This window comes from Eriocheir sinensis, chromosome 48 (assembly GCF_024679095.1).
Source record: "Eriocheir sinensis breed Jianghai 21 chromosome 48, ASM2467909v1, whole genome shotgun sequence".
NCBI lineage: Eukaryota > Metazoa > Arthropoda > Malacostraca > Decapoda > Varunidae > Eriocheir > Eriocheir sinensis.
The window spans coordinates 3,972,981-3,988,596 of NC_066556.1; the positions used below are offsets into that span (position 1 = coordinate 3,972,981).

The 15,616-nt window shown below is 42.5% G+C and overlaps 1 protein-coding gene across 2 annotated transcripts in view; it reads left to right on the forward strand.

The window, feature by feature from the left end:
* LOC126981473 (protein split ends-like) overlaps positions 1-15,616 on the forward strand; it is a 293,763-nt gene that overhangs the window by 225,655 nt on the left and 52,492 nt on the right. For both annotated transcript variants that reach the window (XM_050832543.1, XM_050832542.1), the window contains one exon: positions 11,843-11,932. In XM_050832543.1, the coding sequence (XP_050688500.1) occupies positions 11,843-11,932 (90 nt within the window). The remainder of the gene's footprint in view (positions 1-11,842; positions 11,933-15,616) is intronic.

The following is a 15,616-nucleotide window of genomic DNA, read 5'->3' on the forward strand; positions in this document are numbered from 1 at the left end:
TCCTTCTTTTCGTCCACAAGTCAATTATTTCTTTGCTTTCCTTGTCTTTTTTTTCATCATCATTTTTGCTTTTACGATTTCAAGTGTATTTTTTTCTCCCTCTTATTATATTTTATTTTTGCTTTATTTCTTATTTTTTTGTTTTGTTACTTCCTGGTTACACTTTGGCTCCATTTATTACAATTTACCTACTTCATTCCTAGCAATTCTCTCTCTCTCTCTCTCTCTCTCTCTCTCTCTCTCTCTCTCTCTCTCTCTCTCTCTCTCTCTCTCTCTCTCTCTCTCTGTTTTTTTTCCTCTTAATTTCTCTTCATCTCTAGCTTTTTCTCGTCTTGCCGTCTCTACTTTTGATGTTTTTTGTCTTTTTCTCTCTTTTTCTCTTATATTACCCCCCTCTCTCTCTCTCTCTCTCTCTCTCTCTCTCTCTCTCTCTCTCCACCCACCACACGGCGAGGAAATGGAGGGGGGAACTTTTAGGGTTGATAATCACAATCCCGCCGCGTCAATACTCACACCTATGCATATCCTGAAGACTTTTTCCCTCCCCTTCATCCGCGTCAGGAGGGGAGGAGGAGGAGGAGGAGGGAAAGAGATAAAAGAAGGAGGGATGATGCCAGAACGGAGGTAAAGAAGCCAGGGGAGAGATGTAGAGAAAGGGGATTATATGTGAAGGAAGGAGAGAAAGGAGAGAAGGAGGAGGAAGTAGAAGAAGGGGGAGAGGAGGAGGGAAGATGCCTGAAGAGAGAAGAAGCAGGTGGGTAGAATTAGAGAAAGGGGAGAGAAAAAGGACGAGGTTGAAGGATATAGAGAAGCATTAGTGAAAGAGGAAGAAGAGGAAAGGAGAAATGGAGAGAAAAGAAGAAGGGAAGAAGGAGATTGGTAGAAGATAAAGGAAATTTTAGTAAAGAAGGAAAAAGAGAAAGGATGAAGGAGAAGAAGAAGGCGACAGAAGAGGAAGTAAAAACGACTAAAGAAGTTAAAGAAAAAAAAAGGGAGAGGTGCCTGAAGGAAGAGGAAGAGGAGGAGGAGAAGAAGAAGGAAGATAATATGAGGAAGAAGCAACTGGAGAGGAAATAGGTATAGGAAGAGGAGGAAAAATGAGGAAGGATAAAGAAGAGAAAGAAAATGAGAATATACGAGAAAACGACAGAGAAAATTGTGGAAGGGGAAGAAGGGAAAGGAAGCAGAAAAGTGGAAAATGAAGATATGAATAGTCTGAAGAAGAGGAGGAGGAAAAAGGAAAGGAGGAGGAAAAAGAAAAGGAGGAGAAAGATTACCATATTGCCTCGAGCTGTCCTCTTTTCTTTCTTTTTCTTTTTTTCTTTTTCTTTCTCTGGGTGTTAAGAATCTGCGTCGCTTAAGTAAACAGGAAGAAGACAAGAGACATGATAATTGGGAGGCAAAGAGGAGTGGCAGGAGGAGGAGGAGGAGGAGGAGGAGGAGGAGGCGGCACGTGACAGGACTTAAGGAGTGAACAAGAGGAAGGAATGCGTACGACCTTTCTCTCTCTCTCTCTCTCTCTCTCTCTCTCTCTCTCTCTCTCTCTCTCTCTCTCTCTCTCTCTCTCTCTCTCGTTACGGTCTGGCAGGTGTGAAAGGTGTCCAGTCGGCGTACCTGGACTCACTTTCTCTCCCTTTTCTCTCCCTTTACCTCCTCTCTCTCCCTTCCTTCTCTTTCGTCTCTCCCTCTCCATTCAAACTTCTCTCCCTCCATTTGTATCTCAACTCACTTTCTCTCCCTTTTCTCACTTTACCTCCTCTCTCTCTCTCTCTCTCTCTCTCTCTCTCTCTCTCTCTCTCTCTCTCTCTCTCTCTCTCTCTCTCTCTCTCTCTCTCTCTCTCTCTCTCTCTCTCTCTCTCTCTCTCTCTCTCTCTCTCTCTCTCTCTCTCTCTCTCTCCCTTCATTCTGATTTCTCAACATCTCTCTCCCTCCCAAAACTTCCTCCATCTCCCTCCATTCGAACCTCCCTATCCTCTTTGACTGCTCCTTGCCACTCCTCCTCCTCCTCCTTTTCCTCCTCCTCCTCCTCCTCCTCCTCCTCCTGGGCGTGGCGTGTTGATTCAGCTCGGAGGGAGGACAGGGTAAAATTATCCTCCTTGTTGAGACGCTCCACCTCACATTCCAGTCAAGGGCGACATCCACACACACACACACACACACACACACCTACCACTCCAGCGCCACATCATCCACTCACATCCGCGTCCACTTGCATCCACGCGTCATCCACACCCTTTCTTCTGCAGCCTCATATTATCTACCCAGTCTCATCCATATCCACATTCACCAGCGCCCCCACGTATCCACATTAATCATCCACCACACCGCTGCGCATCCACATTCCAGCGCTTCTCGCAATTAATTTTCAAACAGCCAGAAAAGACAGACAGACAGACAGATGGATAGATAGACTGACAGAGAAATATATTGCTTGCCATCGCCCTTTGCAGTTTGTTCGCCACATAGCCCAGACAGACAGACAGACAGACAGATAGCCAGCTCGCCATCCACACAGACAGACATCCAGAAAGCCAGCCAGACACACACCCAGTCAAGCAGCCGAACAAATAACAGATGAACAGATAAACAAACAAACAAACATACAGACAGACAGACAGAGACAGGCAGCCAAGCCCTTTCCTCACAGCCCACCAGCCAGGCTCTATAGTGACGCCCCGCCCCACTCCGCCTCGCCGTGGGTCCAGTAAGCAGCTGTAAGGGCCGGGACAGAGGCGCCTCATGACTATTTCGGGCGTGTAACTTGGCCAGGGGAGCCGAGGACCAGGGGGGAGGGGAGAGCAGGACGCAGCAGGCAGGGGAGAGGGAAGGAGGCTGAGCAGGTCGATGATAAGGGCAGGTTAACTGAGAGAGAGAGAGAGAGAGAGAGAGAGGAAGGAAGGGTATAGTGGGTTAAGCAATGGTGACTGATTGGGAGTTTCTGCATCCTCCTCCTCCTCCTCCTCCTCCTCCTCCTCCTCTTCCTTTTTCATTTTTTATCATCTTTATTTTCTCCGCACTCATTGCTTCCTTTATAAATTCCTCCCTCTTTCTGGTACCAATAACTGTGCCTCCTCCTCGTCTTCCTCCTCCTCCTCTTCCTCTTCCTCCTCCACTTTCATCTCTTTTCAATTTGCCATCTCTTTTCTTTCCCACTCTTTGTTTCCGTTATTTCTTCCTCCTCCTTGTACTCTACCACCTCCTGCTCCTCCTCCTTCTCCTCCTCTTCCTTCTCCTCCACCATCATCATCAGCCCCATTACCACCGGCACCATCATTCTCTTCCATTCTCCAACTCTTCTTTATCTTCACCCCATGTATTGTTCCTCTTCCTCGTTCCCTTCCATCACCTCCTTCTCCTCCTCCTCCCTGGTAATTGCCTTTCGTTGGGGCTGTTTGGCGGGTAGTTATCGACTGATCCAATTGCACACAACTTTTGCCGCTTAAGACTCGCTAACTCTACTAATTCCTGCGCGCCGCCTAACTTGCCGACCCGACTCTCCCAGCGCCGCCCAATTGCCTCCAAACAGCGGTCCTCCTTGTGCCTCCTGTTACCGATAGTTAGGGCTGCACTGACCTCGTTCTCTCTATCTATCTTTCTATCTCTTTCTCTTTATATGTGTGTCTAGCAATCTCCCTTTCATCTCCACCCGAAATTGACCTCTCCTTTGGCTACTCTTAACTTTTAACTTTTGTGGGAGCGGCGAGTAGCGGGCCTATTTTTTGTACTCTTTTTGTTGCCCTTGAGCCGCTTCCTTTGATGTAAAAAAACAAAAACAAAAACACTATCATCATTATTATTATCATTATCATCAGTCTTGTTCTCCTTCATTCTTCAACTCTTCTTCTATATCTCCTGTTTATCTTTCTTTCTCTGGTATTCTCTTTGCTGCCTCATCTTCTCTCTTCTTCGCTTCGCCACCTCGTTCCATAATCTTTTTTCTCTCTTTTGTTCTGTTATTGTATTCCGTTTCTCTCTGGTTCTCTCTGGTTCTCTTCTTTTCCTCGTCTCTGTCAAATATCATATATATATTGGTTTCATCTTTCTCTTTTTTGCGCGCTCTCTATATCTATCTCTTTGGTTTCTCTGTCTGTCTTTCTATCTCTCTCTATTTATCTGTATCTATGTCATGTTGTTTGTCTGATTTCTTTCTTTCCATCTTTTTTTTTTTTCTTCTTTTCTTTCTCTTTCTTCTACCACAACAAAGACCGTCCCTTATAAACTCCTCCTCCTCCTCCTCCCTCGCATCATCTCACGGGTCACTGCAGCTCACACGAGACTTTCACTGAATCATTTTCCGTCAGAGTGAAGATTCCCCACTTGATGTTGTTTGGCAGTGCGTCTGGTGGCCTTGTTTTGCTGCTCTGCCCTGCCCTGCCTTAACTCTCACCCACTCACCTCCTCCTTCTGTTGCTTCTGATTTAGCTCCTGCGGTTCCTCCCTCTTCTTCATCTGCTGCTGGTGGTCTGTTGGTGTTTTCCTAACCGTCTATATCTTGAAATGCTGTGTTGGGTATCTTCTTTTAGTGTGTCTGAAACTGCGGCTTAAATGATTTTCTCTTGTCCTTATATTTATACCTATATCCCCTATACTTATACTTATGCCCTACCCCTATACTGCAGATTATCATATTCGCATCATGGTTTTCCTTAGACCTACCTACGTATATATCCTGCCTTGTTCAATGCATACTTGGCTGTTAAAATTAGTATCTTCTCTCGCCCTCTTTACTACACTCAATCATCTTCCCATCATGGCTTTCCTTCGACCTATATATCCTGCCTTGTTCTATGTAAACTCGGCGGTTAAAATGATTACCGTACCTAACTTCTTTTCCCTTTACACTTCACTCAATCATTCTCACATCATGGCTTTCCTGCGCCCTATCCTGTCTTGTTCCATGCAAACTCGGCGGTTAAAATGAGTACGGTATCTTCTCTTCCCCTTACACTTCACTCAATCATTTTCACATCCCGGCTTTCCTGCGCCCTATCCCGCCTCGCTCTATATAGTTCGGTTCCCCCTGACAAGGTGACTCCTCTCATCTCGCTCTCATGTTTAGCAAAAGGACGCAAAGCAGCAATAATAAGCAGACTCCATGAATATATGATCGAAGGCCGCTCTTTCTTGCGCCAAAGGAAACATGACTTCAATATACATTTCCAAAGACGGATGAATAATGCATTTGATATATACTTCAAAAGTGGAATATGCAATGAAGGCTGAGGAGGAGAGGTCATGCGTGAACCGCCCGTCGAGGGAGTGTGTAGAGGGCCGACAGCGAGGCGAGGGTTGTGATAGATGGATAAGAAGGGGAGGAAGATGATGGATAATAGTGATGATGAGGGAATAGAGAGGAAGGGGGGATAAAGAGGGAAAGATGATACTGATGAGGAAAGGGAAAGAGAAGAAGGAGATTAGTTATATATAAGGAAAGTGTGATGATAGTTGGATAAGAAAGAAAGATGATGGATAATACAGTGATGATGAGGGAATAGAGAGGAAGGGGGATAAAGAGGGAAAGATAATACTGATGAGGGAAAGGAAAAAGGATGCGAAGATAATTTATATATAAAAAAGAAGACAATGGGATAAATTTTAGATAACAAGGGCAAGAAACTGATGGATAATACAGTGATGATGGACGTGTAGATAGGAAAGGGGGATAAAGGGGGACATAAAACAGTGACGAGGGAAAAGAAAGAGAGGAAGTAGATAAGTTATATATAAGAAAAAGGATGTTGATAGGTTGATAAGAAGGAGAGGAAGATGATGTATACTAGACGGATGATGGAAGTGTAGATAGGAAGGGGGGATAAAGAGGGAAAGATAACACTGATGACGGCAGAGAAAGAGAAGATGAATTATATATAAGAAAGAAAACGATCAGGTAAAATTTAGATAATGAGGGGAGAACGAGGATGATAGTGATGATGGGCAGATAAACGGAAAAGGGGGAACAGACGGAAGTGAATAAGGAAGGGGAAGAGAGGGGAGGAGATGACCGGTATTTAAGGAGGAAGAGGACGTTGGGGTTAATGATAAATAATAAGAAGAAAAGGAAGATAAATAAAGGTAAAGATAAAATTGGATATACTCTTAAGCTCTTCGTTGCCTCGGTGTTCATATCCGTCACATGATAAATAGATAGAGATAGGAAATGAATAGATAAATAAATATAAGTAGTTGAATAGATAAATAGAGGGAAAATAGATAAAAAAAAGAAGGGGAAAGAGCTGATAGATATAATTAACAGGTGAACAAGGGGAAGGAAGGGACAGGTAAGGGTGAGGCCAGGTAGGGAAGGTGGAAATTAAGGGCAGGTGTTCATTTCTCCCTCGTTACCTGCGTGGCTTACCTGCCGGGAGAGTAATGAGTCTCTCTCTCTCTCTCTCTCTCTCTCTCTCTCTCTCTCTCTCTCTCTCTCTCTCTCTCTCTCTCTCTCTCTCTCTCTCTCTCTCTCTCTCTCTCTACTTTATCACTAACTTTCCTCTATTTCCCCTTTCTCTGCATTCCCTTGTTAATCTATCTTCCTTCCCTCCTTCCTTCCCTTCCTTCTTTTCTTTCTTTCTTCCTCCCTCCCTCCCTTTCCTTCTTTCTTCCTTTCTTTACCCTTTCCTCTCCCCACCCTTTCCCCTTCCTTCCTTTATTCTCTTTTCTCCTCTTCCTCCTTCTTCCCTCTTCCATCTTCAACCCCTCCCATCCCTTTCTTCCTTCTTCCCTCTGCACCCTACACTTCTCCTCCTCCTCCTCCTCCTCCTCCTCCTGTCTCCCTTTATCTCCCAGCCACTCAAGTCCCACTGCAAGCTGTTAAAACGCAGTGCTGTAGCAAAAAAAAAAAAAAAAATCGAAGGAATGGGAACGTTTGCTCGAGGTTGCGTCAGAGAACTACGTCATATTTGTAGGTTATCGTACGTTTATTTAGTGTTGTTTTTCTGTTTTTCTTTCTTTATTTCTTTCTTTAGTTGGTTAGTTTTGTTCAGTGTTTTTTTTGTTGTTTTGTTTCATTTCGTGTCAGGAAGAAAAAAATAATGAAGGAAAAAATGTATGAAAAGAAGGAAACAAAAAAAGGAGGAGAAATGTGAAGAAAGGAAATGGAAAAAAGAAAAAAATGAGAGAGAGAGAGAGAGAGAGAGAGAGACTGGTGTGGGTTTCATGTTATCTTTTTCTGTGTCATCTTTCCTCCTCCTCCTCCTTCCTCCTCCTCCTCCTCCTTCTCCTCCTCCTCCTCCTCCTCCTCCTCCTCCTCCTCCTCCTCCTCCTCCTCCTCCTCCTCCTTGTGCTATCTCTTCATGACGTCATTGACTTTCATTTCCTTCCTCATGTGGTTTATTTCCTCTCTCTCTCTCTCTCTCTCTCTCTCTCTCTCTCTCTCTCTCTCTCTCTCTCTCTCTCTCTCTCTCTCTCTCTCTCTCTCTCTCTCTCTCTCTCTCTCTCTCTCTCTCTCTCTCTCTCTCTCTCTCTCTCTCTCTCTCTCTCTCTCTCTCTCTCATTTTTTTCCTTTTCTCCTTTTCCTTTCTTCTCCTTTCTCCTTTTTTGTTTCCTTCTTAACTTTTTTCCTTCTATTTTTTCTTCCTTACGCGAAATCTTCTTTGAGTAATATTTTCCTTTTTTTTCTTTTTTCCTTTTTTTCTCTTTTCGAAGGATTATCTGTTCTTAGTTTCCCTTCTCCCTTCCTCTTTCTTCCTCGTTTTTCTTATTCCTTTTTATTCCCCATTCTGCATTATCTCCCTTTTTTTTAACATTTCTCTCTCTCTCTCTCTCTCTCTCTCTCTCTCTCTCTCTCTCTCTCTCTCTCTCTCTCTCTCTCTCTCTCTCTCTCTCTCTCTCTCTCTCTCTCTCTCTCTCTCTCTCTCCACGATAACAAGAGAAGGATTTAAAGGAGGAGGAGGAGGAGGAGGAGGAGGAGAATGAGGAAGAGAAGCGGAAGGAGGAGAAGAAAAAGGGGAGATAGGAGAATAGAAGGAAGAGATAAGAAGAGGCGAAGGAGAAGAGAAATAAAAGGAGATTAACAGAGTGATTATGAGAAGAGAAGATAAAGGAGAAATGGAGGAGGAGGGAAGGAGGAAGAGAAGAAAAGAGAAGGAAGATGTGAAAAGGAAGATGAAGAGAAGCAAGCGTAAAGAAAAAAGAAAATAGAAGGAAGGAGAAGAAAACGAGGGAGGAGAAAGAGGAGGAGAAGGGAGAAAGAAAAAAAGACTTGTAGAATGAAAAGAAAACGAAGAAGATAAAGAAGAAAAATTAGAACAAGCACTTGACCTCAATTCCTTTCTTCCTTAATTCTCTCTCTTTATCTTCCTCTTCCTCCTTTGATCTCCTTTTTTTCCTCCTCTCTTTCTTCTTTTGGTTCCTTTTTTTTCCTTCTCTCCTTCGTTCCTTTCTTCTTTTAATAGGAGTTTATGATGTTTTTTCATGCCTGAGCTGAACTGGAAGTCTTTAATGATTTTTTTCTTTTTCTTCCTTTTTTTCTTACTTAATTTCCTCCTCCTCTTCCTCCTCCTCCTTTTCTGCTTCTCTTCCTCTTTTTTGTCTATTTCCTCAACTTTATTCATTCTCATTCTTTTCTTTTTGTTCCTCTTCTCTCTTTTATCCTTCTTTTTCCTTCTTTTATTTATTTTTATTTATCTTCCTTCTTTTCTTTATTGTTTCCTCCTCCTCCTCCTCCTCCTTTTCTGCTTCTCTTCCTCTTTCTTGTCTATTTCATCCACTTTATTCATCTTCATTCTTTTTTAGTTCCTCTTCTCTATTCTATCTTTTTCTTTCCTTTTATTTCTTTATTTTTTTCTCTTCCTTCTTTCCTTTATTGTTTCCTTCTCCTTTTCTGCTTCTCTTCCTCTTTTACCAACTTCTTCCTTTTTTTCATCTTCATTCTTTCCTTTTAGTTCCTTCTCATTTTTATCCTTGTCTTTAATACCCTTCTTTATTTACTTTTGTTTTTTCTTCTTTTTTTCTATTTCATTCATTATTTTTCATCGTCCGTCATTTCCTTTTTTTTTAAGTTCTCCCTCTTTCTCCTTTTTTATCCTTCTTTCCGTCTTCCTTTGTTTCTCTTCGTTTAATTACTTTTTTTTCCTTCCTCTCTCCTTCCTCTTTCTTGTCTTGTCTCTTAATGTTTCTTGTTCTTTTTTTCTTTATTTTTCGTCTCTTAAAGTGCAGTGGAAGCCTAATCGCTTTCTTTATTGCCCGTTTTATTTGGCATTCTTCTTTCCTTCATTCGTTCATTCAATCCTTTTTTTCTTCTCCGTATCTTCCTTCTTTCCTTCTTTCCTCCTCCTCTTGTTTCTTTCTCTTCCCTTCCATTCTTTTTACCTGTATTATCCTTTCGTCCTTTTTCTGTTCCATCTTTTCCCTTTTTCTTTCTTGCCCTCATTTCTTTTCTCTCTGGTTCTTCTCTTTCCTTCTGCCTTTTTTTCTTTCTCTATATATTTTCCTATGTCATTCTTCATTTTCCTTCTCTTGCTTTCTTTCCTGCTGATGCGCACTTCCCCTCTTTATCTTCTCGTTCCCTTCTCCGTCTTTCCTCTGCTCCTGTCTACTACGTATTTTCGATCTCCCTCTTTCATCCCCCTCATCCTCCCTACTCTCACCCTCCCCCTCCCTCTCCTTCTCAACCGCTCTCTCCCCTCGCATCCTCCCCTTTCCTTCCTTCCTCTCTCCCCTCTCTCCTTCTCCCACTCCCTCCCTCACCCTCTGTCTCCCCTTCCATCTGCCCCTCTCTTCCCTTTCCCTCCCTCTCTCTCCCCTCCATCATCCCTTCTCCCCGTACCCGCTCTCTCCCCTCTTACACTCCCCTCTCTCTCTCTCTCTCTCTCTCTCTCTCTCTCTCTCTCTCTCTCTCTCTCTCTCTCTCTCTCTCTCTCTCTCTCTCTCTCTCTCTCTCTCTCTCTCTCTCTCTCTCTCTCTCTCTCTCTCTCTCTCTCTCTCTCTCTCTCTCTCTCTCTCTCTCTCTCTCTCTCTCTCTCTCTCTCTCTCTCTCTCTCTCTCTCTCTCTCTCTCTCTCTCTCTCGCTCTCTCTCTCTCTCTCTCTCTCTCTCTCTCTCTCTCTCTCTCTCTCTCTCTGCTTTCTTTTACCGTTTCTCTCCTTCTCATCAGTTTTTTTTTTAATATTTTCATCTATTTCCTCATTTATTCTCACTTCCTCGTATTCCTAAGTTCTTTCTCCCTTTTCTTTCTCTCTCTCTTTCTCTCTCTCTCTCTCTCTCTCTCTCTCTCCTCTCTGCATTCTTTTCCGTTTTCTCCTTCTTTTTTTTTATATTTTCATCTATTTCCTCATTTATTCTCACTTCCTCGTATTTTTCTTTCTTTTTCTTTCTTTTCTTCCTTTTATTATTTTCCTTTTCCTATACGCCGATATTCTCCTCTCCTTTTAGTTCTTTCTCTTTCCCTTTTTTGTCTTGATTTCTTTTGTTTTAGTTTTTTTTTTTTTTTTTTCTATGACGATATATTCCTCTCTCCTTTTAGTTCTTATTCCTCTTTGCGTCGTGATTTCTTTTGTTTTAGTTTTTTCCGGCGTTTTTTCATTTTCTTTTCTTATTTTCCTCATTTTTACTTTATCTTATCTCTCCTTTTCCTTCTCTTCCTCTTTTCTCGTCCATATTATTAGTTTCCCTTCACTCATTACTTTCTTTCATCGTTTTTCTTCTTCCTCAGTTTTTCTTTTTCCTCTTCTCTCTTTCTCTTCCTCTAGTCCCTCATTTTTATCCTTCCTTCCTCATTCTCTCTAGTTCTTCTTTCTCCTTTTTTCTTTCATTTTCTCCTAGTCCATTTTCTTAGTTTTTTTTTTAGCGGTCTTTTATTCTTCATTTCTCATTCTCCTCATTTCCACCTTTTCTCTCCTTTTCCTTCTCTTTCTCTTTCCTAGTCCATATTATTTTGCCTCCATTCATTCCCTGCTTTCTTCCATCGTTTTTCTTTTCCCTCAGTTATTCTTTCTCTTTCTTTTCCTTTAGTTCCACATTTTTATCCTCTTCCTCATTCTCTCCTCAGTCTTCTTTCTCCTTTCTTCTTTCATTTTCTCCTAGTCCATTCTTCCTCTCCGCCTTTTATCCCCTTCTCCTTAATTTTATGGCCTACTCCAGCAACGTCATTCTTCTTTCTTTTTTTTTTCCTTCATTAATCCGTCTTCTCTTTTCCTCCTCTTTCCCTTTCCTGAATTTCCTCTTCTCTTTCCTTTTCGCCTCATCTTTCATTCTCTCAACCTCGTCATTCTTTATTTTTTTTTTTTGCCTATTCTAGCATTATCATTTTTCCCGCTCTTCTTTTTCCTCCTCCTCCTCTCCGCTCCGAGCACTCAAGATTCATGTTATGTGTGTAGCTTTACATTATGCGCTCAGCTTCCGGCCCGCCCATCACTCTTTCCTTCATTCTGTGTTCATGCATTATACAAAGAATACCATCATCTCTCTCTCTCTCTCTCTCTCTCTCTCTCTCTCTCTCTCTCTCTCTCTCTCTCTCTCTCTTAATTTTCTCCATTTTACATATTTTTTTGGCTTTAAATCGTGTTCTGAAGTCCATTAACGTAGATTTTTTGTTTATTTGTGTGTTTATTTGTGTGTTAGACTTATGTTTCAGTTAAATATTCCTTTGGTGTCTGGTTCTGTGTGTGTGTGTGTGTGTGTGTGTGTGTGTGTGTGTGTGTGTATAACTGCCTGTCTGTCTGTCTCTGTGTCTCTCTCTCTTGCTCTCTCTCTCTCTTTTCCTCTCTCTCACCCCCCTCTCCCCTTCCCTCTCTCTCTCTCCCTCCCTCCCGAAATCCCAACATTAGCGTCGCATTTCACGTAAAGTTCAAATTAATCAAGCACCAGGATTTTTTTATTTATTTGTTTTTCTTTCCTTGTGTTTTCAGGGGAGAGAGATGAGGAGGCGAGCAACCCGATCCTCCACCACCACCACCAGCCCCAGCAGCAGCGCCTCCACAACCACCACGCCGAGAAAAGTACGCATAAAAATCCTCTATTCTTGCACCCGTTGACCACTGTGAGATCTCTTTGTGTGTTATGTGATGTGTGGGGGATAGGGGGGTGGAGAGAGAGAGAGAGAGAGAGAGAGAGAGAGATTGGATGCTAAGGTGCTGTCATAAGGAGGTACTGAAAGATGGTTCGTTTGTTCGCGTTTTGATATTGGTGTGGGTGAATGACTCTTTTAAAGGGCGAAGGGGGAGGAAGAGAAAGGAGGAGGAGGAGAAAAGGAAGAGGAGAAAGAGAAGGAAGAGAGAAACGGTAAAAATAAGGAAGACGAGGAAGTGAGATGAAAATACATTGAGAAATCCTTGTAGTGATTTTCAAGGAGAAGAAAGAGAATGAGAATGAATTGGTGGCGGAGGAGGATAATTAAAAAGAGTATGAGGAGGAAGAGGAGGACGAGGAGGGGGAGGGGGAGGAAGAGGAAGTGGAAATTAGAAAATTGAAACAAATATAGAAATTCTCGTTCTGATTTTCTAGTAAAAAACGTCATTCTTGTATAGTAAGGGCGTGTGTGTGTGTGTGTAGTTGGTATGGGTGAGTGGAGGTGGATGAATGAAAGGAGGGACATGGAGGTGGATGACTTGTGGGAAGGATGAATTTGGCCGGATGGAGTGGAAGGAGGCTGTGGATGTGGGTGGGAGTATGTGGATGAGCATAAATGGGTGGAGTGGGATGGGTGATGTGGATGTGAGGTTGATGGATTTCTGAGTGGCTGTGGATGAGTCGTTGGGAGAATGTGGTTGTTGTGCGAGTCTTTGTATGAGGTTGATGGGAGTGGAGGAGGCGTTGGTGGGTGTGGGTGGGTGGGCGGGTGGAAGGGGAGTGGGTGGTGGAGCAGGAAGCCGCGTGACGGGAACCGGAACATGCCTGCGAGGAAGAGAATGGAATGTGACGTAAATAGAAAACGGGCGAAGGTTTCTCGAGGGAAGACTTAAATGTTTTCAAGGATTTTAAGTGGATTTTGTCTTTTTTTTCCTGCCCGGTTTTATGTGCTCGTAACTCCGCTCTTCGTTCCTTAATGCATCTCTCTCTCTCTCTCTCTCTCTCTCTCTCTCTCTCTGCTTCTGTGTCCGTTATTGCTTTTGTTTGTTTGTTTACTGTTTTTTTTTCATATCTTCCTGTCTATTTTTATTTATTTTTCCTCCTCTTCTATATTCCTCCGTATTTCCGCTTTCTATTTTCATTCTACTTACTTTCTTTTTATCTATTCTTTCGTATTTATTTTCATTGTCTTATTTCTTTCTTCTCGTTTTCTTCTTAAACTTTTCTTTTTAATACTCGTACTTTTCTTTATCCTTCCTTACTTGCTTTTATTTTTACTTCCTCTTTTATTTAATTTCTTGCTTCTCTTTTCAAGCTTTTACTTTTCTCTTTTCATTTATTTATTTCTTATCGTTTCCCTTCTTCAATTTTCGTATCGAGGCTCTCACTTTCCTCTTTATTCTTTCGTATTTTCTTTTAATTTTCATCTCTTCATATTATTATCTTGCATCTTTTTTAAACGTTCGCTTATCTCTCCAAATGAATAAGTATGTTTTTATTTTATTTTTAATTTATTCCCAACATATTATTTCTATTTTCTTTCTCTCCCCTGTTCAATGCTTTCCCTTTTCCTTCTTATATATTATGTGAGTATGTTTTTCCACGCAAATTACGCCCCACATTTTCATCCCTTCAACACACCCACCCTGTTCTTCCTTCCTTCCTTCTTCAATCCGCACTTTTCTTCCCTTTATCGTCCCCTCATTTTCTTCTCTTCGCCATTAGTGCTTCCTCTTCAGCTGCTTGCCGCCGTCCTTCTCTTTCATCCTTCTTCCGCCTGTCTTGGTCCTCTTTATCTCTCTCCCTCGCTCTCTTTCTCCTCTTCTCTCGCCTTCCCTTCCCTCCTCGCGCCCGATGCAGTGGATTAAGTGAGTTTACTTCAGGAAGGAGGAAAAAGAGAAAGCTGAAGAAATTGGCGGTAAGATAAATGAACACACTGAGAGAGAGAGAGAGAGAGAGAGAGAGAGAGAGAGAGAGAGAGAGAGAGAGAGAGAGAGAGATGGTATGGATTAGCAGAGAAGTGATATTGGACCCCACAACGAGAGAGAGAGAGAGAGAGAGAGAGAGAGAGAGAGAGACCTTTATCTGGATCGTGAACACCTGCCGCAAAATCGGACGTCACGGACAGGTGTTTGGCGCTAATTGAGGCATGATGAACGCAGGTGAGCTGGGTGAGCGGGTTTGGGGGAGGGGGGGGTAGAGGGGGAGAGGGGGCAAGGTGAGGTGGGTGGCAAGGGCGTTCTAGGAAGTGCGTTTTTTTTTTTTTTTTTTTGGGGGGGGGGGTCGAATAGTAGAGGTTGTCTGTGGGGTTGGCAAAAGTGTCAGAGAGGGGTATTGAAGGTGTCTGTGAATTTGAGGAGTGTCTGTGGGTTTTAAAGGTGTCGAATCTTTTCTTGGATGACTGAAATGAATATGTGAGGCTGTGAAAGGTGTCTGTATAGTTAGAGATGGTCTGTGAATTTCAATATGTCTGTGGATTTTAAAGGGGTCGAATCTTTTCTAGGATGACTGAAATGAATATGTGAGGCTGTGAAAGGTGTCCGTATATCTAGAGACGATCTGTGAGTTTCAATATGTCTTTCTTAGTGAGGGAAGCGGTTTGGTTTGGGTTATGAGTGAATTCTCCATCTTATTAATGCTAAGAGAGGTTTGAAACTGGTGTTGAGTCTCGTGTAGTTTGTGAAATGGTTTTGGTGTTAAGAAGTTTCCAATTCCCAAATGCTGAGGGAGGGTTTGAGAAAGGTAGTATATTAGGTTCACTTTTGCGTAGTTAGTGAAGTGGTTTGGGTTGTAAGCGAGATTTCCATACTGCTAATGCTGAGGTTGGGTTTGAGAATGGCAGTATACTAGGTTCACTTTTGCGTAGTTAGTGAAGTGGTTTGGGTTGTAAATGAGGTTTCCAGGTTGCTAATGCTGAGGTTGGGTTTGAGAATGACAGCAAGGTTAACTTGGGCGTTATTACTAAAGGTTTTCTTGCTAAGTGTGTAAGGGTAAATTTATATGTTGTAAGTGAGGTGAACAGGTGCAGGGAAGTGAGTTGGCGCGCTTCCTCCCGAGCCTCGTTTGTATTGATCTGGAACGATGACAGACGACGGTGATTATTAAAATGTGTGAGGGAAGGAGATGAGCTTCACCGAACACATAATACATTCCTTCCGACAATTTCCCCAGACACGAACTGCATATAAAACGAACCTCCACAAATTCCATTCCTGACAACTGATGCTCTTTTGTGAATAAAACGAAATGACACAATTATTATCATAGAGTTATTAAGGTTCCTCTGTTTATTCCCGGTAAGCAGAAGACATTGGCCAGTGTATGATATGAATGTTGTTTTAGCGTTATCGGATACTAATGGCAATAGGTTAAGAGTATCATGCCAAGGAGGATGCATAATTTACTTCCTGTGGTCTTATGGAATGATGACAGTGACTTGGATGCTGGCCAGAGTATAATTTCTGAGGTGCTGCATCACTGAGGTAAATTAATGCAGTCAGTTTAATAATATCATGGCGAGGCTTGGTCCCTCAGCTCCTATGAATGACGTTAGTGGCTTGGATGCTGGAGTGGAAGGATAGTTAATTTAGTTATACACAACGGATGAGAATATA